Source organism: Artibeus jamaicensis, unplaced genomic scaffold (genome assembly GCF_021234435.1).
Source record: "Artibeus jamaicensis isolate MK-2021 breed Jamaican fruit bat unplaced genomic scaffold, CSHL_Jam_final contig_387, whole genome shotgun sequence".
NCBI classification, from domain to species: domain Eukaryota; kingdom Metazoa; phylum Chordata; class Mammalia; order Chiroptera; family Phyllostomidae; genus Artibeus; species Artibeus jamaicensis.
The window spans coordinates 22,091,058-22,116,153 of NW_026521812.1; the positions used below are offsets into that span (position 1 = coordinate 22,091,058).

The following is a 25,096-nucleotide window of genomic DNA, read 5'->3' on the forward strand; positions in this document are numbered from 1 at the left end:
ATGTTGTGATTGGCATATTGAAAAGAATTCGGGCAACCCCCTGAGGCTGGACAGAGAGAGAGGGTCCTGCGGGTGGACCAGTTAGCAGGCTCTTTGGTGGAGAAAGATGCAGGCATTTGGGTCAAGGGAGTGAAAAGAAAAGATATATTTCAGAGTTTTGTCTGGAAAAAAACAGTCAATGTGAACATGACGAAGTGTTGATATCCACAACAGGAAAATATGAATACCCCAGTGGAAAACTGGGCCAGACATATGAAAGGTGTGTCACAAAAGGAGACATAGGAAAGTCCAGTATGTGTATTAAATGGTGTTAACTACGTTAATTATTGAAAAAAAGAAATGTGCACTTCTTGTTGTCCACTAGGTTGGCAAATATGTAAGGAAATGGAGAACTTTTATGTTCTGTTGCTGGGAATATAGCTTGAGAAACTTTCTGGAAAGATCTTTGGCAATGTGTATCAAAATGTAAACTACCCAATTGTGAAAAGATGTTTGCGTAAGGATATTCATCATGAGCAGGATTGTTTATAATGTCACATGCTTAGCAACTACATCAGTGTCCATCAGTACGGGATTAGTTAGGTAAAGTTTGGGCAGGACACGCAGTGAGGTGCAGCACAGCCGTTGACAGCGGTGGTGCGGCTTTGACTTGCAGAGCAGCATGCACTGGACAGTCTGGGGGAGGAAGGAGCTCCTCTGCGCTTCCAGGTTCTTTCAGCTGGTGTGAGCTAATAGATGTGAGACAGGTTGACAAGAGGAAAAAAACCCAGTTGAATTACGTATGTACATACAGGGACCCCACATATAGGTGAGAGTCGGAGACAGAGTTAAAATGAGATTTACATGGCATCCTGAGCCAAGGAATGAGGGGAGTTTTTCAGAAAGGTTTTCAGAAAGGAGGAAGCCATTCACAGGATGACGAAATAAGAGCAGAGTTCAGTAATTAGAGGTTTGCTTTGCCCTATAGATAGGTTATAAAAAGTTATCTGGCAATAACCCTTGTTATGGGCAAGGCCCCAAATATAAATTCTTCAAGGGAGAGATAAAAGTCATGAGCCTGCAGGTCTGCACTGCTTTCTGCCCCAAATAATTCCTATGCCAAGTGGCACGCTCTGGGGAGGCCTGTTCTGAGTCATTGGGTCCCACCTCTGACACCTCCCGGGAAGTTTCACATTCCAGATGTTGTGTTGATAGATTGTTCCGTATCTCAGCAAACCTGTCTGGGGCTCAAAAATAGGTCCGTTCAGTTAAACAGTTGTATCTCATTTCAGGAGATGGTGGTGCAGGTGGGCTTCCAAAGTTAGGCCTGTGGTGCAGGCAGTCAGGAATTTAATAAGGCACGTCTGTGGAAACGAAAAGAAAATAATGCTTAATGCCTGGAGCAGACTGTAATCCTGGTTTCTGAGTTCCAGTGGCAGCCAGTTGAGAAGATTTCTAGGTGTCTGGTTTGAAGCATCCTCAGATGGAATGGAGGCAGGTGGGGACAGTGTGCTGGATTCTCCTGGTCTGCAGTTTGGATGTCGCTGGTAATCTTTCTGTAACCATTGTGGTGATTTCTCTAAAGTTTGTATCAAGTCGTCCCACTTTAGCTTAATGTGTGTAGGGGGGAGGTAGTTTTAGTTCTTAATGATTCCAAGTCAGAAATGTTGGAGAAAAATTTGGAATGTTAGCTTGGAGAGTCATAGCCAGATATTAGACAAAAGTAGAAGAATTCAGGATTCAATCCAATTTACAGGTAGGAACAAAACCTCAAATGACAATGAACAGCACTAGAATTTGATATCCACAAAGATATATTACTGAAGCACAATGTTTTATTTTATTTATTTTCAGAGAATGAGGAAGGGAGGGAGAAAAAAAGGGAGAAAAACAGTGACGTGTGAGAGAAACATCAGTCGGTTGCCTCTCTCAGGCCCCTAACTGGGGACCTGGCCTGCAACCCAAAGCATGTGCCATGACCAGGAATCAAACCAGCTCATGGGCTGGTGCTCAGTCCACTGAGCCACACCAGCCAGGGCTGAAACACAACCTTTCTCTGCAAAATCAGCAACTACCCCCACTTCCACTTTTTCCATCAATAGCCAAATTGACTAATTTGTAAAACAAGTCTAGTTTCAGTAAGCTTTGCTTGTTACATAAGAACAGCAAAAATGGAAATTAACCTAAACGCTCTTTTAAATCTACTTTTCTGGAATTTTTTTTTAAGTTACTTTTTTTTTAAAAGATTTTATTTATTTATCTTTAGAGGGGAAGGGAAAGAGAGAGGGAGAGAAACATCAATGTATGGTTGCCTTTCATGCATCCCCTGCTGGGAACTGGCCTGCAGGGAACCGGCTTGCAACCCAGGCATGTGCCCTGACTGGGAATCGAACCGCGATTGTCTGGTTTGCAGGCCCGCGCTCAATCCACTGAGCTACACCAGCCAGGGCCTTTTCTGGAATTTTTTATAGGGAATTTTCAGACTGAACTTCAAAAGGTCTCTAGGAGCTAGAAAAGCCAAGGTGAGGTGAGGACTTTCTGTCTGATGTTGCCTGCAATGCCTATATACAGGTTATATAGATTGTTGCCTGCAATGCCTATGTATATAGATTTGGGTTAGTTCCTCTCTTTTCAGGGTCCCCAAAATATCCTGAGATTCCTGTACCTGCCAGGAAGTGACCTTCTTTGCTCACTGAGCCTATATTTCCAAGGGTTTTATTGGCTTCCATTAGTTAATCTTAATTCCATAAAGCTGTCTGATAATATCTGAGTCTGTGTACCTGTCTCAAATATGACATTCTAGTCAAAGCCTTGGTAATATAACCAATGTTTCCAATTGTGTCCTCTTACAAGGAGAGCAGATCCATATAGAACCTACACAAATAGCAATAATGCAGCGAAAGTAAGATTGCTCACTGAGAGCTTCTGAATTTTGGAAGGATCAAGTAGGAAGAAAAAGATAAATGTTTCAGTGTAACTTACCAACTTGCTGTCTTAGGTAGTTTAAGACAATCAAGTTTCTTTATATCTGGAAAACAAAAGATTTTTAAAATCAGCAATATTTCAGGCAAAATGTCATAAAATCATAGAATCCTCATCAGTTTATTCAGTCCCATGTAAATAAAACTTGTTCTGTTTTAATCAAGTTTTTGCATAAGTTTTCCCAGCCTTACCTGATTGATGATTGAGGGCAGTAGGGTCGGTGGCAATTCCAAGAAGTTTGCAAGGCCTTCATCAAGGCTCATGTGATTTTCTCAATGAAGTGGGTACCTCAGTCACTAGAGACTATGGGAAAACACAGTTTCCTTGCCACTGTGAGGGGTCAGCCTTACAGAAAGGGACGGCTTCCATCCATCTGGAAAACACACGTACAACAAGAACATACTGAGCCCATACTGTCAGTTGAATGAAGTTCAGCTTACGTACTGTGGTGGAGGGCAGAATGCAAAAACCAAAAGTGGGGTTTGCCAGGAAGCTCAGAAGAACCAGGCAGCCGTCTTGGGTTTCCCATAGCCTCAACTGTTTGTTCAATTTGTAGCCATTGTTCAGCCATCTTAGTTTCTCCAATTAGGAGTGGACAGTTGCCATGGCAAAAATATGGAACTGAGGAGTTATTTTTACAGAAGCAGACCACAGTCTTTATATACAGGTTCACAATCTTTATAAATTTTGTTGTTGCTGCTGCCATTGAACGCCCAGTCAGCTAGAGCATTCCAAATACAGGAGCGAGCTCTCACTATTGAGAAGATTCAGTTTTCCTGAGTAATCAAAGACCTGATTAAAATGACGCAGAACAGAAAATTATTTTTAAGATTTTATTTATTTGTAGAGAGGGGGAAAGGAGGGAGAAAGAGCATCGATGAGACAGAGATACATTGATCAGTTTCCTCTTGCACACTCCTGTGGGACATGGCCCACAACCCCGGCATGTGCCCTGACCGGGAGTGGAACCAGTGACCTTTCGGTTCTCAGGCTGGTGCTCAGTCCACTGAGCCATACCAGCCAAAGCAAAACAGGAAATTAATTTGATAAAACACAGAATATTTGCTTTCTAAGCAGAATGCTTTTCACAATCTCTTGAGCTGACCAATAGTACTTTTTCCTTTTGAGAGAGAGACACACAAGAGAATGAGAGAGCATACGAAACTCTTAATTTTGCAGAGCTTGCTTTTGATACTAAAACTCATTTACTTAAATTTATTCTGATCTTATTCAGCTTAACCATATATAAATTTTTCTTTTTCAAAATTCTTTTTCACAAATCTGCAACTTTTCTTGTCCAATTTAGTATGTCTCCTCTTATTCAGAAATAACTTACTTTAGGACAAACCATTTTCTTTTAATTTTTTCAAAAATGCATTTTCATACCATATACCTTCCTTTACTGAAAGTACATACTAACTTTCTCTCATATTAATTAGAATTCTTTTTTTAATCATCTTTTTAAAAAGATTTTATTTATCTTTAGAGGAGAAGGGAAGGAGAGAGGGAGAGAAATATCAATGTATGATTGCCTCTCATGATCCCCTGCTGGGAACTGGCCTGCAACCCAGGCATATGCCCTGACTGGGAATCGAACCATGATCGTCTGGTTCGTAGGCCCGCGCTCAATCCATTGAGCTATACCAGCCAGGGCTTAATTATAATTCTTAACCCTTATATGATTGTCTAATCACTATGCTATACTCCTGAAATTAAATCAAAATAATGTTGAATGTAAACTGTAATTGAAAAAAAAATTCTTAACCATCAGAAACCTTCATTTTTAATGACAGCTAAAAGGTAATCAATTAGCATTTTTTAGATCGGCAAACTTATGACTGTATTTCATAACCTCTAGAAACATAGGTACTTTTACTGGCAAATATATTTCGTAATATTTAGAAACATTTGCTTCCTCAACAAAGCAAAACATATAAACAGATCCAAGTTGATCTTTTAATTTTTCTGTTACAAGGATTCAAAGTAGATTGACTTATTACTATTCAAAGTAAATTGACAATTAATGATTCAGTATTTAATCTTACTTGAAAATGATCTAGATATTCAATAAATGTGTGTTATTTAACTTAGTAAAACTCTAAGATTTCAAGTTACCAGAGGATTCTGAGAAACTTTTTAAGAACCTATAAGTATAACACATGTAATTATTGATAGTTTCACTTAAACACCTTATTTTACTTACTTTTATGTATTAGTTTATTAGTCCTTACAAATTATGTTTTGATTCCCATGAAAACTATGAGACATCAAACTGAATTATCCCAAGCTATGTTTCCTACTGACAGATTTTGTTACAGAGATAACATGAACTTTTTAAATATAAACCAGGTAAAATAAAAGTTTTAAATTTAATTCTAAAAACTCTAAAGACATACCAGTTTTAATCAAACTCAAACCACCTTTTATATCAAACATTTTCTCACATCATCATATGATCCTAAAAAGCATTTGGGTTAATTTTTCTTATATTTTGAGAATTTTTAATATAAGCACTTGCTTGTTAAGCCAAATTAAATAGAGCTCTTTTACAAATTAGCAATACAGTGTGGAAATAGAAAATGCTACTCAACATACATGAACATATACAGATGCAAACAGACCTAGGCTTTGTTTTAAATTTTTAGTCAGACTTGTCATAAGTTTACCAACTCAGATAAACTAAAGATTTCTTATTAAAATATGTGGAGAAGACAATCTTATGGAGGTTATAGGCTAGAATTGGGGCAAGGGTACCTCTATAGTCATTTGTATTTTTTTTTAACTTTTTCATTATTTTCTTCACTCTTAGGAACTGAGGATGATAAAAATGGGTGGGCTTTGAACTTCCTGTAGTGCTTCATTTCTGGTCTTGCAAAGATTGTAAAATAAGGACAGTTGCTTTCAATTCCCAAAGAACATCACAGTGACATAATAGGTTAGCTTCCAATCCAGCTGCATCATCTCTGATTTGCTTCTTACCCTCAGAGTACATCATTTTATTTCTAATCATGATTATTAAATCCTTTCACATGTCATATTTCAGCTGGTACAAGCAATAACTATTTCTGGCAGTATTAAAATATTCCATGAAATCAAGAGGGTGCGGAGATTATTACCTTCCAGAGCCTTTCCTTCGGACAGCCCACATGTCCCAAGCAGGTGGAAGACAAACCCAGCCCATAGGACGCCGGCAGCAGTTACCCCTGGGAGAAAGGATCAGTAGCTGTTTGGTCTGGATTTGGGAAGGAAGGAAAGGACAGTGTGAAATTTTATTTCTCTCTCACTGGACTCAGGAGATAATCTATTTTAAAAAGCTTTTTTTGTAATTTAATTTATTGGGGTGACATTTGTTAATAAAATTGTAGGTTTCAGGTGTATAATACATCATCTGTTTATTGTATTATGTGTTCACCACCCTATAAAAACTTTTGAAGCCCTTGCTGGTGTAGCTCAGTGGATTGAGCGCGGGCCTGCGAACCACATGATCACGGTTCGATTCTGTTAGGGCACACGCCTGGGTTGCAGGCCAGTTCCCAGAAGGGGACTCACGAGAAGCAACCATACATCGACATTTCTCTCCTTCTCTCCTTCCCTTCCTCTCTAAAGATAAATAAATTAAATTAAAAAAAAAACTTTTGAGGGCCTTTCTTGGGTTTCAGAAATTCTCTAATTATGGGACTTCTGGCCAAGATGGAGGCGTAGGTGGAAACACTGAACCTCCTCACACAACCAAAACAGACAGAACATTGAACTGTACCAAGGTTCAACAACAACGAACCATTCATCCAGACCAGTAAGAGAGGGGGAGTCGGTGGCTGATGGAGAGGAGTCCCGGCAGGAAAAGGCGGTGGTTAGTGGACCCAGGTGGGCACAGGACAAAAACACTGTAAGGCTCTCAAGGAGGCTGGCTGACTGTGGACACACATTTGCACACAGATAAACCAGGCAGGTTTAAAAGGGGGCAGTGAGACAGACCAAGCAACCCAGGGCCCCAGCGATGAGAAATAAAGCCTAAAAGGACCAATTGGAAAAACTTTCAGGGGTTGAGGTGCCCAGCCTCACAGGAGAATTCACTGGAGAGACCCACAGGGTCCTAGAATGTACACAAGCCCACCTACCTGGGAACCAGCACCAGAAGGGCCCAATTTGCTTGTAGGAAGTGGCAGAGGGGACCAAATCCAAGAGAGAGAGGAACAGCACTATTGCTCCCTCTCTGACACTGCTCCCACATCCAGTGTCACAACCCAGCCACTAGGTTGCCCCACCCTGGTGAACACCTAGGCTCCGCCCCTCATACGTAACAGGCGCGAACAGACCAAAAGATGGCTCAAGCAGAAGAACAGCTCAAAGCCCCAGAGTCAGTACTTCTAAGCAACCAGGAGATAGCCAACCTGTCAGATGCACAATTCAAAACACTGGTGATTAGGATGCTCACAGAACGGGTTGATTTTAGTCACAAATTAGATGAAAAAAATGAAGGCTACATTAAGTGAAATTAAGCAAAATGCATAGGGAACCAATAGTGATGGAAAAGAAACCGGGACTCAGATCAATGGAGTGGACCAGAAGGGAGAAAGAAACATCCCACCAGAAAAGAAGGAAGAAACAAGAATTCAAAAACATGAGGAGAGGCTTAGGAACCTCCAGGACATCTGTAAACGCTCCAACATCCAAATTATAGGGGTACCAGAAGGGGAAGAGGAAGAGCAACAAGTGGAAAACTTATTTGAACAAATAATAAAGGAGAACTTCCCCAATCTGGCAAAGAAAATAGACTTCCAGGAAGTTCAGGAAGCTCAAAGAGTCCCAAAGAAGGTGGACCCAAGAAGGAACACACCAAGGCATATCATAATTACATTAGCCAAGATTAAAATGAAGGAGAGAATCCTAGAAGCAGCAAGAGATAAGGGGATAGTCACTTACAAAGGAGTTCCCATCAGACTGTCAGCTGATTTCTCAAAAGAGACCTTACAGGCAAGTCGGGGCTGGAAAGAAGTATTCCAACTCATGAGATCCAAAGACCTACAACCAAGATTGCTCTATCCAGCAAAGCTTTCACTTAGAATGGAAGGACAGATAAAGTGCTTCTCAGATAAGGTCAAGTTGAAGGAGTTCATCATCACCAAGCCCTTATTATACAAAATGTTAAAGGGACTTATTTAAGAAAAAGAAGATAAAAAATATGAACAGTGAAAGGACAGCAAACTCACAGTTATTAACAACCACACCTAAAACAAAAGCAAACTAAGTGGACACCTAAAACAGGAGCGGAAACATAGAAATGAAGATCTCATGGAGGGTTAGCAACAGGGGAGTGGGAAAAGGAGAAGGGGAGAAGGTACAGAGAATAAGTAGCATAGATGGTAGGTAGAAAATAGGGGGGAGGACAAGAATAGTGTGGGAAATGTAGAAACTAAAGAACTTGTGACACATGTACATGAACTAAAGGGGGGAATGGTGGGGGGGAGGGGTGTCCAGGGTGGAGGGGAGTAAAGGGGGGGAAATGGGACAACTATAATGGCATAATCAATAAAATATATTTTAAAAAATTCTCTAAATCCTTCTCATATTGGCCTTACACCGAGGAGTAAAAGATACCCAAGAATAGTCACTTGTAAGGGGTAACATCAGTCTTGCAGTCCTTTATTTCAGATACCTCTTATAGTTTTAATTTCTCATTAGCCTATTAAATCTTCTACAGCAAATCTTTTAATGAAGCTTTTTAATATTTTTGAAGCCTTAAATGTTGGCTGTTGCATACCAGTTAAACATAGGTATATTATTCTATTTATTTGATTCGAAGTCCTTGCCTTTAAGGGTACCATAAATTGTACGCCTGAAATTTTTAAATGATCTAATTAAAACATTCCTTATAATTTTAATTTTAGGTTATAATTTCTTTTGGGGCTGGCAGCAATTTTGTAGGACCCTGGCCATAAATAGAGTTCAACCCACATTGTGTCTGGTTATATTTTGGAGCTTCCAGCCTGACAGTCACCGTCCCAGGTTCTTAGGACACAAAATCTTTAGGTTGGCCCCTCCTAGTGTGGCTCAGTGGGCGGGAGCATCACCCAGTAGATCAAAAGGTGGTGGGTTTGATCCCCAGTCAGGCCACATACGAGAAGGCAACCAATCAGTGTTTCTCACATCAGTGCTCATCTCTCTCTGTTTCTCTCAAAGTAATGAAAAGACCTCAGGAGAAGATAAAAAAATTTTTTTTTAATTTTTAGGTTGTCTTTAACAAGATTTTGCTGTCTTTTTTCTTACTGCTTGAGGGATGGGTTTACATGCCTTCTGTTTTATATTAGGCAGGGGGATGTTTCCTAATAAGACACAACATCCACCCTCGAAATACAGTCTGGCAAAAGAGATGCAGTCACTTCACGTAGGGTCTGTTGAATATATACCAGTTCTCCTATAAACTTTTACTTTAACTCCATCAGCTCTTACGTGCCTGCCTGCCTGTAGCCTCCATTAGGACTTTATCACTAGGTTTTGGTTTTACAGCACTGGGTGGGGGAGTGGTGACAGCAGACATAACACCCATCCCCATGAAACAGTCAGGTAAAGTTGACATGCTTTTTTAATGTGAAGCCTGGGTGAACATTCCAGTTTTCATAAGTTTATCAACCCTTATATTTCTGTATTATTTCACCAAAGGGTTTTGGTACCATAGTTCTCATATCAAGGAGTTCTAAAAATTTCTCTTTTTTGTCCCCTGACCATATTACCTAATTTGTGTAAAAAGACTTTGGGTCCCTATCAAGAGGTACGTGATTAACCAAGTACCTGCTCTCAAGGATTGCTGGTCAGATTTCTCATTATAATTTCTGTCTTCCAGCTTTTTAAAACTTTTCAAAATGGGGTGAATAGAGAAGTCGGGCCCATTGGTGTTGGGGGCCCAACAGCCCACCCAGCCTTCGGTGGTGCTGTGTTAAAGCATTTGTTTTAACTCCATCAATGTCCATTTTCATGTTTATCATAGTTTGTTTTTTTTAAGTAATCATCTAAAGATTTCCACCCTGCTAAGACTAGTCCTGTGACTCTCCACTGTTTTTTCTCTGTTTTACCTCTCAATATTTGTTTTATTTATCTATTTTTAAATGATCCTTTAAAATTTTCTACTATGTAGGGAAGAGTCCCAGGACTCTTCCCTTGGCCTCTCCCCACTCTCTTGTTAATTAAGGTAATGTTTTTATCTGCATCTGTAAGACCCATGAGGAGAAGCTGAGACTAGAAATTCAATGGTTTCTCTTTCCTTAAGGAAGTTTTTTTTTAATTGTTAAACTTTTAAAAATTTTATTAAGTACAGTTGTCTCCATCTTCTTCCCACTACTACCCTGCACCCCACCCATCCCCACCTCCCACCCCTTTGGCTTTGTCCGTGGATCCTTTATACATGTTTTTTGATAACCCTTCCCCTCCCTCCCCCCCCATTACCCCCTTCCTCCTCCCCTCTGGTTACTGTCAGTTTTTATTTCAATGTCTCTGGTTCTATTTTGCTCACTTGTTTTGTTGATTAGGTTCCACTTGTAGATGAGATCATATGGTATTTGTCTCTTGCAGCCTGGCTTATTTCACTTAGCATAATGCTCTCCAGTTCCATCCGTGCCCTTGCAAAGGGTGGGAGCTCTATTAAGAGAGTTCTTAGGCTAGGTGTTATATTTCTTTGTATTCACTTTTAAAATTTGGTCTTTCCATGGATACCAATAAAATAGCTGATATGATAAAAGCTTGCTTAAATTTTTGTAAGCCTTTTTATGGCTTAACCAAGGGCCACACAACAGTGTAAAACTAACTCAGCCCTCACAAGATTCAGAAGGTTCACTCCCAGAGTATTCTAAGTAAGAAGCCCATTTGGCAGTCAAGCTACAAAGATTAAGGTGACTAACGTCCCTTGTGAAGTTGGACGCCTCATGAAATTCCTGAGAGCTGGTAAGATGACAGAGAAACCGAGATACAGCTGCCAGGAATCCCCAGGCCATTTGGCTGCCAAGTGCATGCCAGTAAGTTCATCTTCTGGATGACCAGAACCAAAGAGGAGGTCAAGACCAAGCTCTCAAAACATGGAACAAGACATGACATAGCAGATTAAATACTGACCATCTTTCAGCAGAAAGGATCAGTAAAAACCAAGAGTGCCATACCAAATAACCAAGAGTCAGTCACTGAGCCCAAGGGTCTAGTTCCAGAAATATTTTCTGCTAGCATTACAAAAGGAAGAAAAGGACTCTCACCACTCTGCAGGTAGAGATCTGGGGGTCTGACGTGACAGGAATCTGTGCCTTTTGCCAGCTCGTGCTGGGGTCCCAGGATCTTCCCACTGCAGCAGCTTCAGGGTAAGCAGTGCCCAGCCAGCAAGGTGTCCTGCCCACAGCGCCAACTGTGGGGAAGGAAACCGTCCTCTACCAGCCCAGGTTCTTTTGGCTGGTCTAACCATCAAATAGGCGTGAGACAGGTCAAAAGAGATGATGACCAAGTTAGTCACCTTTGTACCTGTGGAGTCCCCACATAACAGGAGAGAGTCAGAGACAGAAGGAGGAAATGAGGCAATAATGACATTCTGAGCTAGGGATGTGGGAAGAGCCTCGGGGCTTCAGAGGCGAGGAGGGTCTTGTGCCGGGCAATAAGAAGAGCAGATGTTCAGTAACTAGAAGTTGCCCCACCCTCTAGATGGGTCATAAAGTTATTTCTGGTGATACCTCCCATTATGGGAAAGGCTACCTGCTTTTCCTTTTCAATATTATTTGAGTCTTTTTTACACCGAATGCGGGTGATCAATAAAGAAAAACAACTGTTTTCTTTCGGAGTTAGAATGTGTGAAACTGGATTGCCAGTTGGGTGTGGACACAGTGAACTGGAGATGTCATGTGACTGACCTTTGGGCCTGGCTGGTGCTGCTGTTACGCAACAGTGGTGTCCAGGTTTGAACTAGTGGTGGTGGGAAGTAAGCTGTGACACCCAAAGAGCCCTGCATGGTTGGTACCATCGGGCTGGGATGGGAGTACACGTCCTCGGGGGTGGGGTGGGGTGGGGTGAGTGGTGGATACTGCTGAGAAGACAGTCCTCCCGGAAGGAAACTCTGGACTATCTCTGCGGGCCTCCCTCTGGGTAGATGCTTTAGCGTCGCCCTCCCTCCTCTGCTCTACCCTTCCATCACTGTCATCTAATCCCACAACCAACTTCCTTCCAGCTCCACTGCCACGCAAGGCTTATCGCTTCACCAGTTTTTCTTTCTCTCCGTCTGCCCTTCCTGTTCCAGGCCTCAGCACTTCGTGTCTAGACTGTTACAGGAATTCCTGCGAGGTGCTGCTGCCTCCGGCCCACCCTCCCCACGATTCCCATGTTTTTTTTCTTAGTGTTTTTGTCATGTTGTTCTGCTAAAAACCTCCAGTAGGCCCTTTGCCAAGAATGTCTGGCTCTTTGTGGCCTGGCTTCACCTTTTAGCTCTACCATGCCTCAGAGTGAGTCCTCATCCTTCCTCGTCCACACCATGTGGTCGTTGTCGGCACTGCCTTTTGGTCTTGCTGTTCATCCTTGTCCCTGAACTAGACCCCAGGCTTCTTTCCACTCCAGCCAGATCCTCCTCTACATCGTTCGTCTTGTCTGCGCTCAGTATTACTGATACTGCTCGTTCGAATGTTTGGTCTCAGATAGTCCATGTCACTTGATTACTACTTGTCTCTTATCTCCTCAGATAGACTGTATATTCTCTTTGAAGCAGTGATCATGTCTTTTTTCTGTTTGGTGGTCTGCTGTTGCTTAGAACTGAATAAACCTAACGATGAATAGTAGGTCGCTCACCTGAAGGCAGCAGAGCCGTGCGGCTCTGGTACAGATCATAAACTGGAAAAACAGGAAAACTTGCCTCAGATTCCCCTTGGCTAGAAAAATTTGTCTTACTGTCCAGCTCACTCCTTCAAAGAGCGCCACCTGAAGGGTGTTCCTGGAAAGAACTTCCATTATTTTCAACATTTGCCAGCAGAACGACTGTGTGAGATGTTGTAAGTCTGGACAGAATTGAATGACGAGCACACAGAGCAGGTCGTCAGTCTCTGAATGTGGAGAAGGAGAAAAGGAACTGAGGGCGGAGCAGGTGCCAGGTCTGATTTGGAAGGCTATGAAAAGTTAGATAGGAGCGATAGCCTGTTTTGTTTTGTTGTGTGGTTTTTTTAATTCTCACACAAGGATATATTTATTGATTTTAAAGGGAGAGGGAGGAGAGAGAAACAAACATCAATTAGTTGCCTCCCATAAGTGCCCGACCAGGGATCAAACCCACAACTAAGTAGGTACCCTGACCGGAGACTGAACCCGTAACATTTTGGTGTGTGGGACGATGCCCCCACCAGCCAAGTCACCCTGGAAGTGGCCCGGTTTTAACCTTTGGAGTGGTAAGAGTTACGATGCAAAGATGCAGACTCATCCAAGTTGTCACAAGTGTCCTCTGTCTACAGGGGACTTCAGTCACTGTGAAAGGGCAGCCACCTGACCATCCTCCACTTCAGATTTTACTCCTCCCTTGCCATTATCTAGTTAAATTGAATTTTACTTCTTCTCCTTTTTAAACTAACGGTGCCCTTGCCTGCATTATTTTTTCCGTGGGGTGTATGACAGCCTGTCACTGTATGTCAGTGTACAAACTACTGCTGAACAAACGCTGTCGAAGCTTATTAACTCTTAGCAGGGTCTGGAGCAGTCACATCTTATGTGTCTTAATCCCCGTCCTGTGAAATTAATTCATTCAACAAGAATTTCCAGAGTGGCGTGCTAGGAGTGAACATGCCCATAAATTACCCTACGTAAAAATGGGAGGGAATAGATAATAAACAACAGGGTGGTATTATGGGAAAACTAACTCGGGGAAGTTTACTAGGAGTGTTGGGGGTGGGTAGTGCTTTAGGTGGTGACAAGCCTCCTGGTCAAATAACATTTGAGCAGAGGCTTCAGGTGAGTGACTCATGCTGGGATACACGTGGAAGGTAGATATAAATGCAAATAATACAAAAGTCACCCTAGTGCACAAGTGTCCTTACAAAGGTCAAGAGGCTGCCTAACCAGGCAGTTAAGGTGTGAGAGTGTAAGTTACCCAAGGGCAGAGGGTACAGGAGTGGACGTGGTGTGTTCTGTGTCTCCAGTGGATAGTCGCTTATCTCGTTTCAGTTTTTTAAGTTTAAGGGGAAGAACCATACCTACCCTTTCTCTGCATCCCTTGGCACTTAGCACATAGTAGGTGCTTGGTAAATGCTTAATGCATTTGTGCTTATTGAGGATTCAAGTGGTATTGCCTTAATTCTTTTTTTGTTTATATTGTGAAATTATGAGGTGGTTTTTGCTTTAGGTTGAATGTATAATTCTAAATGCTTTCCCTTTTTTAGGTGAGAAGCCATTCACGTGTGAAATCTGTGGCAAATCTTTCACAGCAAAGAGTTCTCTTCAGACCCACATCAGAATCCATCGGTAACATTATGCAGATGTGTCTCCCGTGTGGAGTCCTCATTCAGCCCTGGTGTTAGTGGGGTGACATGTGTTACCTGAATAGTCCTTTCCCCCAAAGTGTTACTGATAGAATTTTCTACTTTTATAATTTTAAAAAATTTGTTCAATAAAGAAATTCCTCAGGGAGGCAAAAGCATGAAAACTGATGCTAGCCAGCAAAAGTCTGCATTACTGATTTTATTTCATAAATTTTGATTTTGTCAGGGGACTGGTCCAAAGTTTAAATCTTCAATCAAAATAGGTATTAAATGTTTCCCAAATGAATGTTTTTGTTCACAAAACTTACTTCTAGATTGAATTTAACAGGTAACTAAGGGCTACTCATTTTAAGGATGAAATTAGTTGTATGTACTTACTTGGCCATTAGAATTAAAAAGTTGGCTGTAAAAACTAAAAATGAAAAGGAACTATATATGTAACATGTAAATACTTTCTTATCTGAAATAGATATGGCAGGATCATAAATTTTTATCAGATCTGGCCCAACCCCATCAACCACCCTTCCTGAGACACCACCCCCACACCTTTTAAAAAAACTAGAAACTGAAACCCATGGAAGTTGGGACTTGCTCCAAGTCCTGAAGTTAGCAGGAGAACCCGTGACCCTCAGTCTAGCTTTCCTCTGTCCTTGACTGTCTGTCCCTGTATATCAGGAAGTAATACATAGATCTTTCTGTTTTTAATATAAAACATGTTTCCTTTTAGAGGAGAAAAGCCATACTCCTGTGGCATATGTGGCAAATCCTTCTCTGACTCCAGTGCCAAGAGGAGACACTGCATTCTACACACCGGCAAAAAGCCTTTTTCCTGCCCCGAGTGTAACTTACAGTTTGCTCGCTTAGACAACTTGAAGGCTCACTTGAAAATCCATAGTAAAGAGAAACATGCGGCAGATGCCAGCAGTGTTTCCAGCAACAGTAATACTGAAGAGGTCAGGAATATTCTTCAGCTGCAGCCATATCAGCTCTCTACCTCCGGAGAGCAGGAAATCCAGCTTCTGGTAACCGACTCTGTACATAACATCAATTTCATGCCTGGTCCTAGCCAAGGAATCAGCATCGTTGCTGCAGAGAGCTCCCAGAATATGACTGCAGACCAGGCTGCTAATCTCACGCTGCTCACACAACAGCCAGAACAACTGCAGAATTTGATTCTTTCAGCTCAACAGGATCAAACAGAACACATTCAGAGCCTCAATGTGATTGAAAGCCAGATGGAACCCTCGCAGAGTGAGCCTGTGCACGTGATCGCCCTCTCCAAGGAGACCCTGGAGCATCTGCACGCCCATCATGAGCAAACAGGGGAGCTCCATTTAACAAGTGCTGCACATCCGGCCCAGCACCTGCAGCTGACACAGGAGTCTGCTCCACCCCCACCCAGCCACCATGTGCCCCAGCCCACACCGCTGAGCCAGGAGCAGAGCTGACCCGGAAACATGTTTGAATGCTCTACCAGTCCCTTCTCCATAAACCACCTGTAACCGAGTTGTGTGCTTGAAGTCAGGCTTCCTAAAATGCTCACTTATAGATCCTTACAGAGATGTGATAACTAGCCGACAGTCATAATGCTTTCCATCCAGGCAGGAAGATGCAAGATACATGTATCACGTCCTGTACATAGTACTGATGGGGATTTAGCATTTCACTGTCTTTGTGTGGGGGTATTGATTTGGACTTTTCCGTAAGTACTAAATATTCACAGCCACAGGTTATGATCTTGTTGACTTTCTCAGTTACAGTTTTTAGTTTTTCAGACAAAGGAAGTCATAGGTTGAATTGGGTAGAATGGCTAGTTCCACTTCCTCATTTCTCATCGGCAGCACATTTGCCTCCACAAGTTAGACCTGCAGTGATGTTTGATCTTCATGATAACATTTGAGCTTTCTTAATTGCCCTGGAATAAAAATATAATTAGTATAATTTGTGTTAAAAATACTCTGCTGAATTCTAATTGACCTCCAAAGATGGTGATCTGTGTATTATGACTGATAACTTTCTGGAGATAGGAACCTGTAAGCCGTTTTTATTGCAAAGCAGGTTAAATCCCACAAAATGGACACACTATTTTTAAAAGTAAATATTTTCTCATAATCTTAAAATCTTCAAGCCTCAGAGAATTAGTAGCCAGTATGTGTCTATTACTACCATACAATTTTAGGTAACAAGATTAAATGATGTTTTGTTTAGGTTTTTTGAGCCCGGCGTATTTTATTTTATTGAGTACTTTAACTGCTTTCTCTCAAGAAAACTGGTAGAGAACTTTTCAGAAAAGATGGTGGGCACTGCTACGTGTAAATTAACACCGCCGGTGGAGAGGAGGGCTTATCTGTCCTAAAGTTAACAGGATCATCACATCAGCTACTTGTTTTCTTGTTTTAGATGTCTTTGATTTCCACCAGAATCACATTAAGTTTGGGATTGAAAGTAACACATAATGGTTCAGGTTTGAGAGAAGATGAAACCAGCTTTCTAACATATTTGCCAAAATATATTTTGTTGTATATAATTCACAAAATTTCCAAAATGATTTATCTTAGATGTATCAACCAAAGTAATGTTAAATCAGATGTGACTAGAGCAAAAGTGTGATTTTTGCAGATACAGTTATGCCTTAAATATTATTTCAGGTTCTTGCCTTAGTCATTTAAACTATTTACTTAAACCTTATTCTTAAAATGCAAAGCTTTTCCCAGCTTTTCAAAGCCTACTGGCCCACATTTCTCCTGGATATAAATAGTATTCCACTATTGGGTTGGCCAAAAAGTTCATTTTTTCCATACAGTGGCTCTACTAGTACTTAGTCTTAACCTCATTGAAAGCAATTTTGTTCGATTGTATTGTGATAGCTGTCATATCAGTGTGCGTTAAAAAAAAAACCAAAATTGGTAAATTTTTGTACAGCCATTTTAATAGTGAAGATATTAGAAAATATGCAACATTTTCAGCTTATTAATGCTTTTTTATTTAAAGGTTAAAATGCAACTGAAATGCAAAAAGATTGTGCAATATATGGAGAAGGTGCTGTGACTGATCAAATGTGTGAAAAGTGATTTGTGAAGTTTCTTGATACTACTGATATTTTGGCCAAATAATTCTTTTCTGTCGGGCTGTCTTACACATTGGAAGATACTTAGCAGTGCCCCTGGCTTCTAGCCACAGAAGCCAATAGTGGGAGATGGCTGACACCTCAAAACATCCAAATGAATAAAGTTATCAGTGAAAATGAAAAATGTCTCTTTTTGGAAAAAACTAAACTAAACCAAAGCTTTTTGGCCAACCCAATAAATGAATTTTTAACTCACTCTACTCAATTATTCAGGAGTATAATCAGTCACATGACTGTAAGTCGCGTTTAGCTTTACGACAGTCTACCTCTGTGCTAAGAGAAATCTAATGTGAACCCCATGTGTAATTTTAAATTTTAGTAGCCATAATTTTAAAGAGGGGAATGAAATTAAGTTCAATAAAACAGTTTATTTAACCCAACCTTTGCAAAATAGTATCATTTCAGTATGTAATCAATATAAGAATGTATTAAGATATTTTACATCATTTTTTGCATATTGTCGAAATCTAGTGTGTCTTATATGCTACTGACACTCAGTTTGGATGCTAATGTTTATTGGACATGGTTGATCTGTATTTAGAGTTCATGCAACTTACAGTTGACACTATATATTCAGGTAGTTGAGGACATACCTTTTTTCCCAATAACTGAAATGAGTGTTGGTTTCTAAAATATATTAAAATTAATTAAAATTCAAACCCAGTTCCATGGTCACACTAGTGACATTGTGAGTTTTTTTTTTTTGTTGTTAAAGATTTTATTTATTTACTTTTGGAGAAAGGGAGGGAGAAAGAGAGGGAGAGAAGCATCAGTGTGTGGTTCACACACACGCACGCACGCGCGCTTGCGCTCCCAAGTGGGGACCTGGCCTGCAACCCGGGCATGTGCTGACTGGGAATCAAACTGGCAACCTTTTGGTTCGCAGGTTGCACTCGATCCACTGAGCTACACCAGCATGGGCAACACTGAGTTCTTGATAGCCAAATGTGGCTAGTGGCTCCACTGTACAGCACAGGCCTACCTGTTTCTAGTTTGAGAACCAGTATCAGCCATATCTTTTGGAAGAATTCTGGGTTATTTGACCAGCTGTGAAAGGGAAATGAGAAGTGATAGCTATACAAACCTATCCTGTCTTCTGTATCTCAAATATACATTACGCTCCTTTGAAGTCCAGAATTTTAAAGTTCAGTTACTACCCAAAGGAAGTGTCATGCACATTAATGTCACATTTCTCACTATTCTGGAGGCTAAAAGTCCTAGATCAAGGTGTTGGCAGAATTAGCTTATTGAGGCATCCTGGCCATCCATTCCTCCGTGTCTTCACTTGGTCTTCTCTGTATGTTTGTCTTCATCTAATAACGACAGCAGTCATAATGGATTAAGGCCCACCCCAATGACCACATTTAAACTTAATTACTCCTTTTAAAGGCCCTGTCTGCAAATACGCTCACATTCTGAGGTACTGAGGGTTAGGGCATCACTGAATTTATGGGGCACCATTCAGACTGTAACAACCTGCATCGAGTGTGTTGGGAAGCAGTGTCTGGGACACATCTGTAACCTACATGAAGCACATTTTACTTAATCTTCATGACATTGCTTTGAGGTAAGTAATATTATGGCTATTTTACAGATGAGAACACTGAAGCCCAAACGGATGAAGTCCATTGCCCAAGGGTACACAGCAAGTGGCAGAGCCAGAACTGGGGCGCAGGGCTGCGAGACCCCGCTCTGGCACTTCCACCAGACGGGCTCACCTTCACCCGTCTAAGGCTTCCTGCTGGATTTCTCTTTACATGTGATCCACTTAACGTAATAGAACCTTAGTGACTAAAATTGACGGTTTGCATCTGAAATTTCAGCATGTAATCATAAATTTTGTACTTAATAGTAAAAGTTATATAGTCTTTCTCCTGCAACACAAAGACTACTGTATTGTTAGTATTGTACCATTGATTTAAAGCTTAATTGAAATTTATCAATTAGATGAAAGTTACTAATACAGTGAAAATATCTTAACTTGAACCTCTCTGTAAGTGAGCTGTTTTATCCATCTTTTGAGGATATTTTACATTTAGGGCAGATTTTTATTTTTGCTATTCTAATTTAAGTATCGAGGTAAATTTTCATGCTCAGTTTCCAAACCAAAATAAGCCTAAATTTTAAAAAATTGAAAAACTGTCTTCATTTTGTAAATAAGCTTACAGGAATAACCTCTTTAAAAATCTCTCCTGCCTTCTTCCTATAAACGGCGTGTATAGGAAGAGTAACCCCTACAAGAAGCTGGAATGTCACAGCGATAGTTTATCTTGCTTTCATATTCTTTACATATAATTAAGTAACAAACACTTGCTGACTGGAATATATGTTTATCTACAATATAATCATTCTCACTTTTTAAAACCTTAGGAAAGCATTTTTTTTTTAATTTTGATTTTTTTGATTATGCCATTACAGTTGTTCTATTCCCCCCTTCATTCCCCTCCACCCTGCACCCCCTCACCCCCACCATTCCCCCCTTTAGTTTATGACCATGTGTCTCAAGTTCTTTAGATTCTAAATTTCCCATACTATTCTTGCCCCCCTATCTATTTTCTACCTACCGTCTACGCTACTTATTTTCTGTACCTTCTCCGCCCTTCTCCTCCTCCCACTCCCCTGTTGCTAACCCTCCATGAGATCTTCATTTCTATGGTTCCGCTCCTGTTTTAGGTGTCCACTTAGTTTGCTTTTGTTTTAGGTGTGGTTGTTAATAACTGTGAGTTTGCTGTCCTTTCACTGTTCATATTTTTTATCTTCTTTTTCTTAGATAAGTCCCTTTAACATTTCATATAATAAGGGCTTGGTGATGATGAACTCCTTGAATTTGATCTTATCTGAGAAGCACTTTATTTGTCCTTCCATTCTAAATGAAAGATTTGCTGGATAGAGGAACTTTGGAGGTAGGTCTTTGGATTTCATGACTTGGAATACTTCTTTCCAGCCCCTTCTTGCCTATAAGATTTCTTTTGAGAAATCAGCTGACAGTCTGATGGGAACTCCTTTGGTGACTGTCCCCTTATCTCTTGCTGCTTCTAGGATTCTCTCCTTCATTTTAATCTTGGCTAATGTAATGATGATGTGCCTTGGTGTGTTTCTAGTTGGGTCCAACTTCTTTGGGACTCTCTGAGCTTCCTGGATTTCCTGGAAGTCTATTGCTTTTGCCAGATTGGGGAAATTCTCCTTTATAATTTGTTCAAATAAGTTTTCCACTGTTGGCTGTTCCTTTCCCCCTTCTGGTACCCCTATAATTCAGATGTTGGAGCATTTAAAGATGTTCTGGAGGTTCCTAAGACTCTCATTTTTTTGAATTCTTGTTTCTTCATATTTTCCTGTTTGGCCATTTTTTTCTTCCTTCTGGTTCACTCCCTTGATTTGAGTCCCAGTTTCCTTTTCATCACTGTTGGTTTCCTGTGCAATTCCCTTCATTTCAATTAGTTTAGCCTTCCTATGTTCCTCTAATTTGTGACTAAAATCAACCAGTTCTGTGAACATCCTGATAACCAGTGTTTTGAACTGTGCATCTGAAAGTTTTGCTATTTCTTCGTCGCTTAGAGTTATGGGCTCTGGGGCTTTGAGATCTTCTTGAGCCATTTTTGGTCTTTTCACACCCTTTAAGTATGAGGAGCTGAGCCTTAGGTGTTCATCAGGGCAGGGCCACTCAGTCGCTGGGTTGTGATGCTGTATGTGGGGGCGTGGTCAGAGCGGGGAAATGGTGGCCCCCTCTGTTGCCTCTCGCTGCTGGGGCCTGCGGCCTGCTAGGTCTGTCTCATCACCCACCCCCTTGCTGGTCTATCTGAGCACGAATGTGCGACCACAGTCAACCCGTTGCCCTGCGCCCTCGCTGGGTCTGCTGGTCACTCACTGGGTTCACCCGTTGCAACCCCAGGGCTGGGATCCATGCGCCTGAGTCCGTCTGACTGAGTTTTCCTGTGCAACCCCGCTCCGCCAGCTGCTGGCTTCACCCCTCTTACCGGTCAGGCTGAAGAATTCGTTGTTATCAGACTTCCAAAAAGTTCAATTTTCTGTGTTCTGGCTATGTTTTCTGTTGCTAATATTTTGTTGTCTCTAAACTTGGTTGTGTGAGAAAGCATGGCGTCTCCACCTATGCCTCTATCTTGGCGGGCAGGAAAGCATTTCAATTAAAGTTCATTCACCCCTTAGTCGGATAGAGCGTCTTCCAGCTACACCAAGGTGTGGCTTTGATCCCTGGTCGGGACACACACAGGAATCAGCTAATGAATGCATAAGTAAGTGAAAGAACAAGTGAATGTCTCTCCTCCCCCTCACTATCTAAAATCAATCGATACATTACAATTTTAAGCTCATTCAATCACATTTTGAATTCAAATGTAGGAGGAACTTGAACACATTTAGGTAACATTTACAAGACAGCTTGCCTTTGTTTTTTTTTAAGTGACACGTAGTACCAAATCCATATAGAAGGGGGAAATGTGAGCAGCAGTAGGTCAGAGGACTTTCCTGGTTTTACAGCATAGACTTACTATTTATTTTGAATTCTTGAGATCCATAATATTACATTCTTTTAAATATGGATTTGAAGATTTTCTAAAAGATTAGTTAGGCTCTTTTTAATTTTTTTTAGTTCATTTATATACGTTTATCCTTATTAGATGAAAGGTTAAACAGAAGCTCCCTTAGGCTAAAATGTAATTAAAGATAATACATTTTTTAAATTCATCTCAGATAATTCTAGAATGATTAAGTGGTTTGTGGACAAGTTTTTCCCATAAGCTTAGTGTTTGATGAGCAAAGCATTCTCACGACAAAAATGCAGAGAAGTATTTGCACTGATCCTGAACCCGGTTGTATTTTTAATCTTGGCAGCCTCTCAGAGCAGAGGCCCTTGGGTTATCTCGGAGCCTGTGCAATCATGCTGCTTTGACTGCTGGGGAAGGTACTTGAATAAAAAGCAGTGCAAAGGGGGATAAGGTTGCCAGGAGAGGGAAAGGATGAGGCTCTCAAATTTGTGATTCATTCATGTTACCGCCAAGAAAGCTGGGAGTCACTATTGATAGAACCCTTCTCACCACCCCTACCCCCAGCCCATCACCAAGTTACATCAGTTTTTCTCTCAAATTCTGTTTTTGAATCTGTCCACTTCTCCCATCCCCACTGCTGTACCATGTGCTCTTGCCTGGACTCCATCAAGTTCTGACTGACCCTTTCCACCCTCCCCCAGCCCCTTTCTCCACTGGGAGTGGTTATTTGGGCTCACCATTGTGCCCTTAGCATCAAGCTAATGAGTGGATATTGTGTTATCACGGCAAATATTATCATGGCTCTGCTCTGTTTAAAATTCCTCTGTAGTTTCTCGTTGCACTTAATAAAAAATTCCCAATCCAGCTCCCTCTTAGGCCCCTTCCCCACCTTCCAGCCACCCTGGCTTCCTTGCTGTCTAACCACCACCACCCCTCCCCGCCCCGCTCCTTCCCACACACCCAATTTCCTGCCTTAGGGCTTTGAGGCAGGCATTTTCTCAGCCTTGAAAGGTTTCTGCCCGTATTCTCTAATTTCTGTTCGTCTATCAGAATTCGGTACAAGGGTCACTTCAGGGAGGCCCTCCCTGACCCTCTAATCTCAGCCATCCACCCTGTCATATCTGTTAATAACATTCTACACGTTTGGCTCAGTTCATAACTATTTCTACATCAGGACTCTGGTCACCCTGCTGCCACGGCTCCCAGCCCAGGACCACGGATGTGTGTGACCACACTGACCTACAGGTAGATGCAGGGTGTTAGACATGCCACCTGCCATGCTGGGGACCTAATTCTAGCTTCAGGCTCAGGAAATGAGCGGCTCGGAGTGAGGTAAGGATGACCTGGAAGAGAGACTCAACATGGTATGAGTCAGAAGAAATGGATCCTGTCTTAATGGCTTGGGTTTTTGGCCTGGGCCCTTATGCTGGCAGTATCATTTACAAAAACACTGGAATGGGATTCTTTTAAAATGGACTTTTCATGCAACAGCCACTTATTTGGTATAATAATATGAACTGGCCAATGTTATTGTCTCAGTATTTTCAGGTCTGTATACAGCACATATAGGTCATGACTCAAGATTCTAATTAAGAACAGAAATACTGGTAGATAAATAATAAATTTATTCTTTTAGTTTTAATTGCAGTCATTTTTTTTCTTTGAAGAAACTCTTTAAGTAGAACTCGCTTTGGGTCTTCTAGTCTATACATTTCTTACAGTCACCAACATTGAATAACAGGATTTTAGGGCTGAGGAGGTTGAGTAATTATAGTTTCCATTCAGATATGACAAGGCAGCCAGTAGTTGGTGACTTTTTCAAGGTCACAGCAGGCTAGTGTGAAAAAAATCTGGAATCTGACCAGGCCTAGGTTACAGATGAACATATTCCTCATTACTTTATGCTCCTGTGTGTGTCTTTAATTAGCATAAAGCGAACCACCAGGTCAGCACTTTAGTATTGGTGAAGTCATTATTCTGCAATCTTTTTTAAAGGCAAATTTTAGCATTTGTCACTCAGAGTCACATAATGCCGGCTGCCATTGTTTAGCTGCAACTGCGTCACCGAGCAGTCGAGAGCCAGAGCCTGCTAGGCCTTCACGAATGGGCTGAATCTGAGCAGCTGCTTGTTTACCGTCTGCTCATGAAGGGGACATGGGGTGATTCTAAAAGCCTGGTAACCCCATTTAGAGTGGACTTTAGAATGCTTCTTACAGTATGTACTTAAATATGGGGCATCTGATGTTTGGCAAGTTCATTTCAACCTAAGGGACCAGTCACACTCAGGAGCCAGGATGGGCTGGGAGGCTGCCCTAGTTTCCTGAGCGTGACCTGGCGGAATGCCCTGCCTCTCCTGGCAGGCAGACATCCCCCTCGCCCCTCTTCCCCAGCTGGCATTCAGCTCAAGCAGCCGGCAGTGAGTGTTCACGTCTTACTGGGTCTTGCAGGGTTTCCAGACGAAATGCAAAGTGAAAATGCAGAGAAACGGAGAGCCACAGGGCACCCAGCTCTCCCAGATCCCTGGGTCTCAAGGAGAGCAACCCTGCCACTGACTCCTGTTTTGTTGGTGTTGCTAGTGTAACAGTGCCACTTGCTCTAAATTAAAAAAACAAACAAACAAACAAAAACCAGCTTCTTATAATGCCAGCCTTTCAATGTGTCACATTGTGTCAACACTAGTGTGGTGGAGCCAGACAGACCTGGGCCCTACCCCAGGCCTGCCACTTGCTGTGTAACTTGGTGCAGGTCACACAGAACTTCCCTCTCTCTGTTTCCTTTGCCATGAAATGGGATTGTTGTGATGACTGAGGTTGGGGGGAGTGCTTACAGTCAATGCCCAGTAAATGAGAAGTGATGTTTTGTTAATATTAACTAGTTGGCCCTGACTGGTGTGGCCCAATGGATTGAGTGCCGACCTTCAAACGAAAGGTCACTGGTTCGATTCCCAGTCAGGGCAGGTGCCTGGGTTTCGGGCCAGGTCCCCAGTTGGGGGCGCATGAGAGGCAACGGATCCATGTGTTCCTCACACA

The 25,096-nt window shown here is 41.6% G+C and overlaps 1 protein-coding gene across 5 annotated transcripts in view; it reads left to right on the top strand.

Annotated features, from left to right (window-relative positions):
• Positions 1 to 18,218, top strand: part of ZBTB24 (zinc finger and BTB domain containing 24) — a 28,054-nt gene extending 9,836 nt beyond the window's left edge. For 3 of the 5 annotated variants that reach the window (XM_037159047.2, XM_053664934.1, XM_037159048.2), the window contains 2 exons: positions 14,340 to 14,421; positions 15,166 to 18,218. In XM_037159047.2, the coding sequence (XP_037014942.2) occupies positions 14,340 to 14,421; positions 15,166 to 15,886 (803 nt within the window). In that variant the 3' untranslated portion in view covers positions 15,887 to 18,218. Of the gene's footprint in view, positions 1 to 6,004; positions 6,094 to 14,339; positions 14,422 to 15,165 lie in introns of those variants that run through there. The other 2 variants (XM_037159049.2, XM_037159050.2) reach the window with 2 other exon arrangements.
• Positions 18,219 to 25,096: the final 6,878 nt, after the last annotated feature.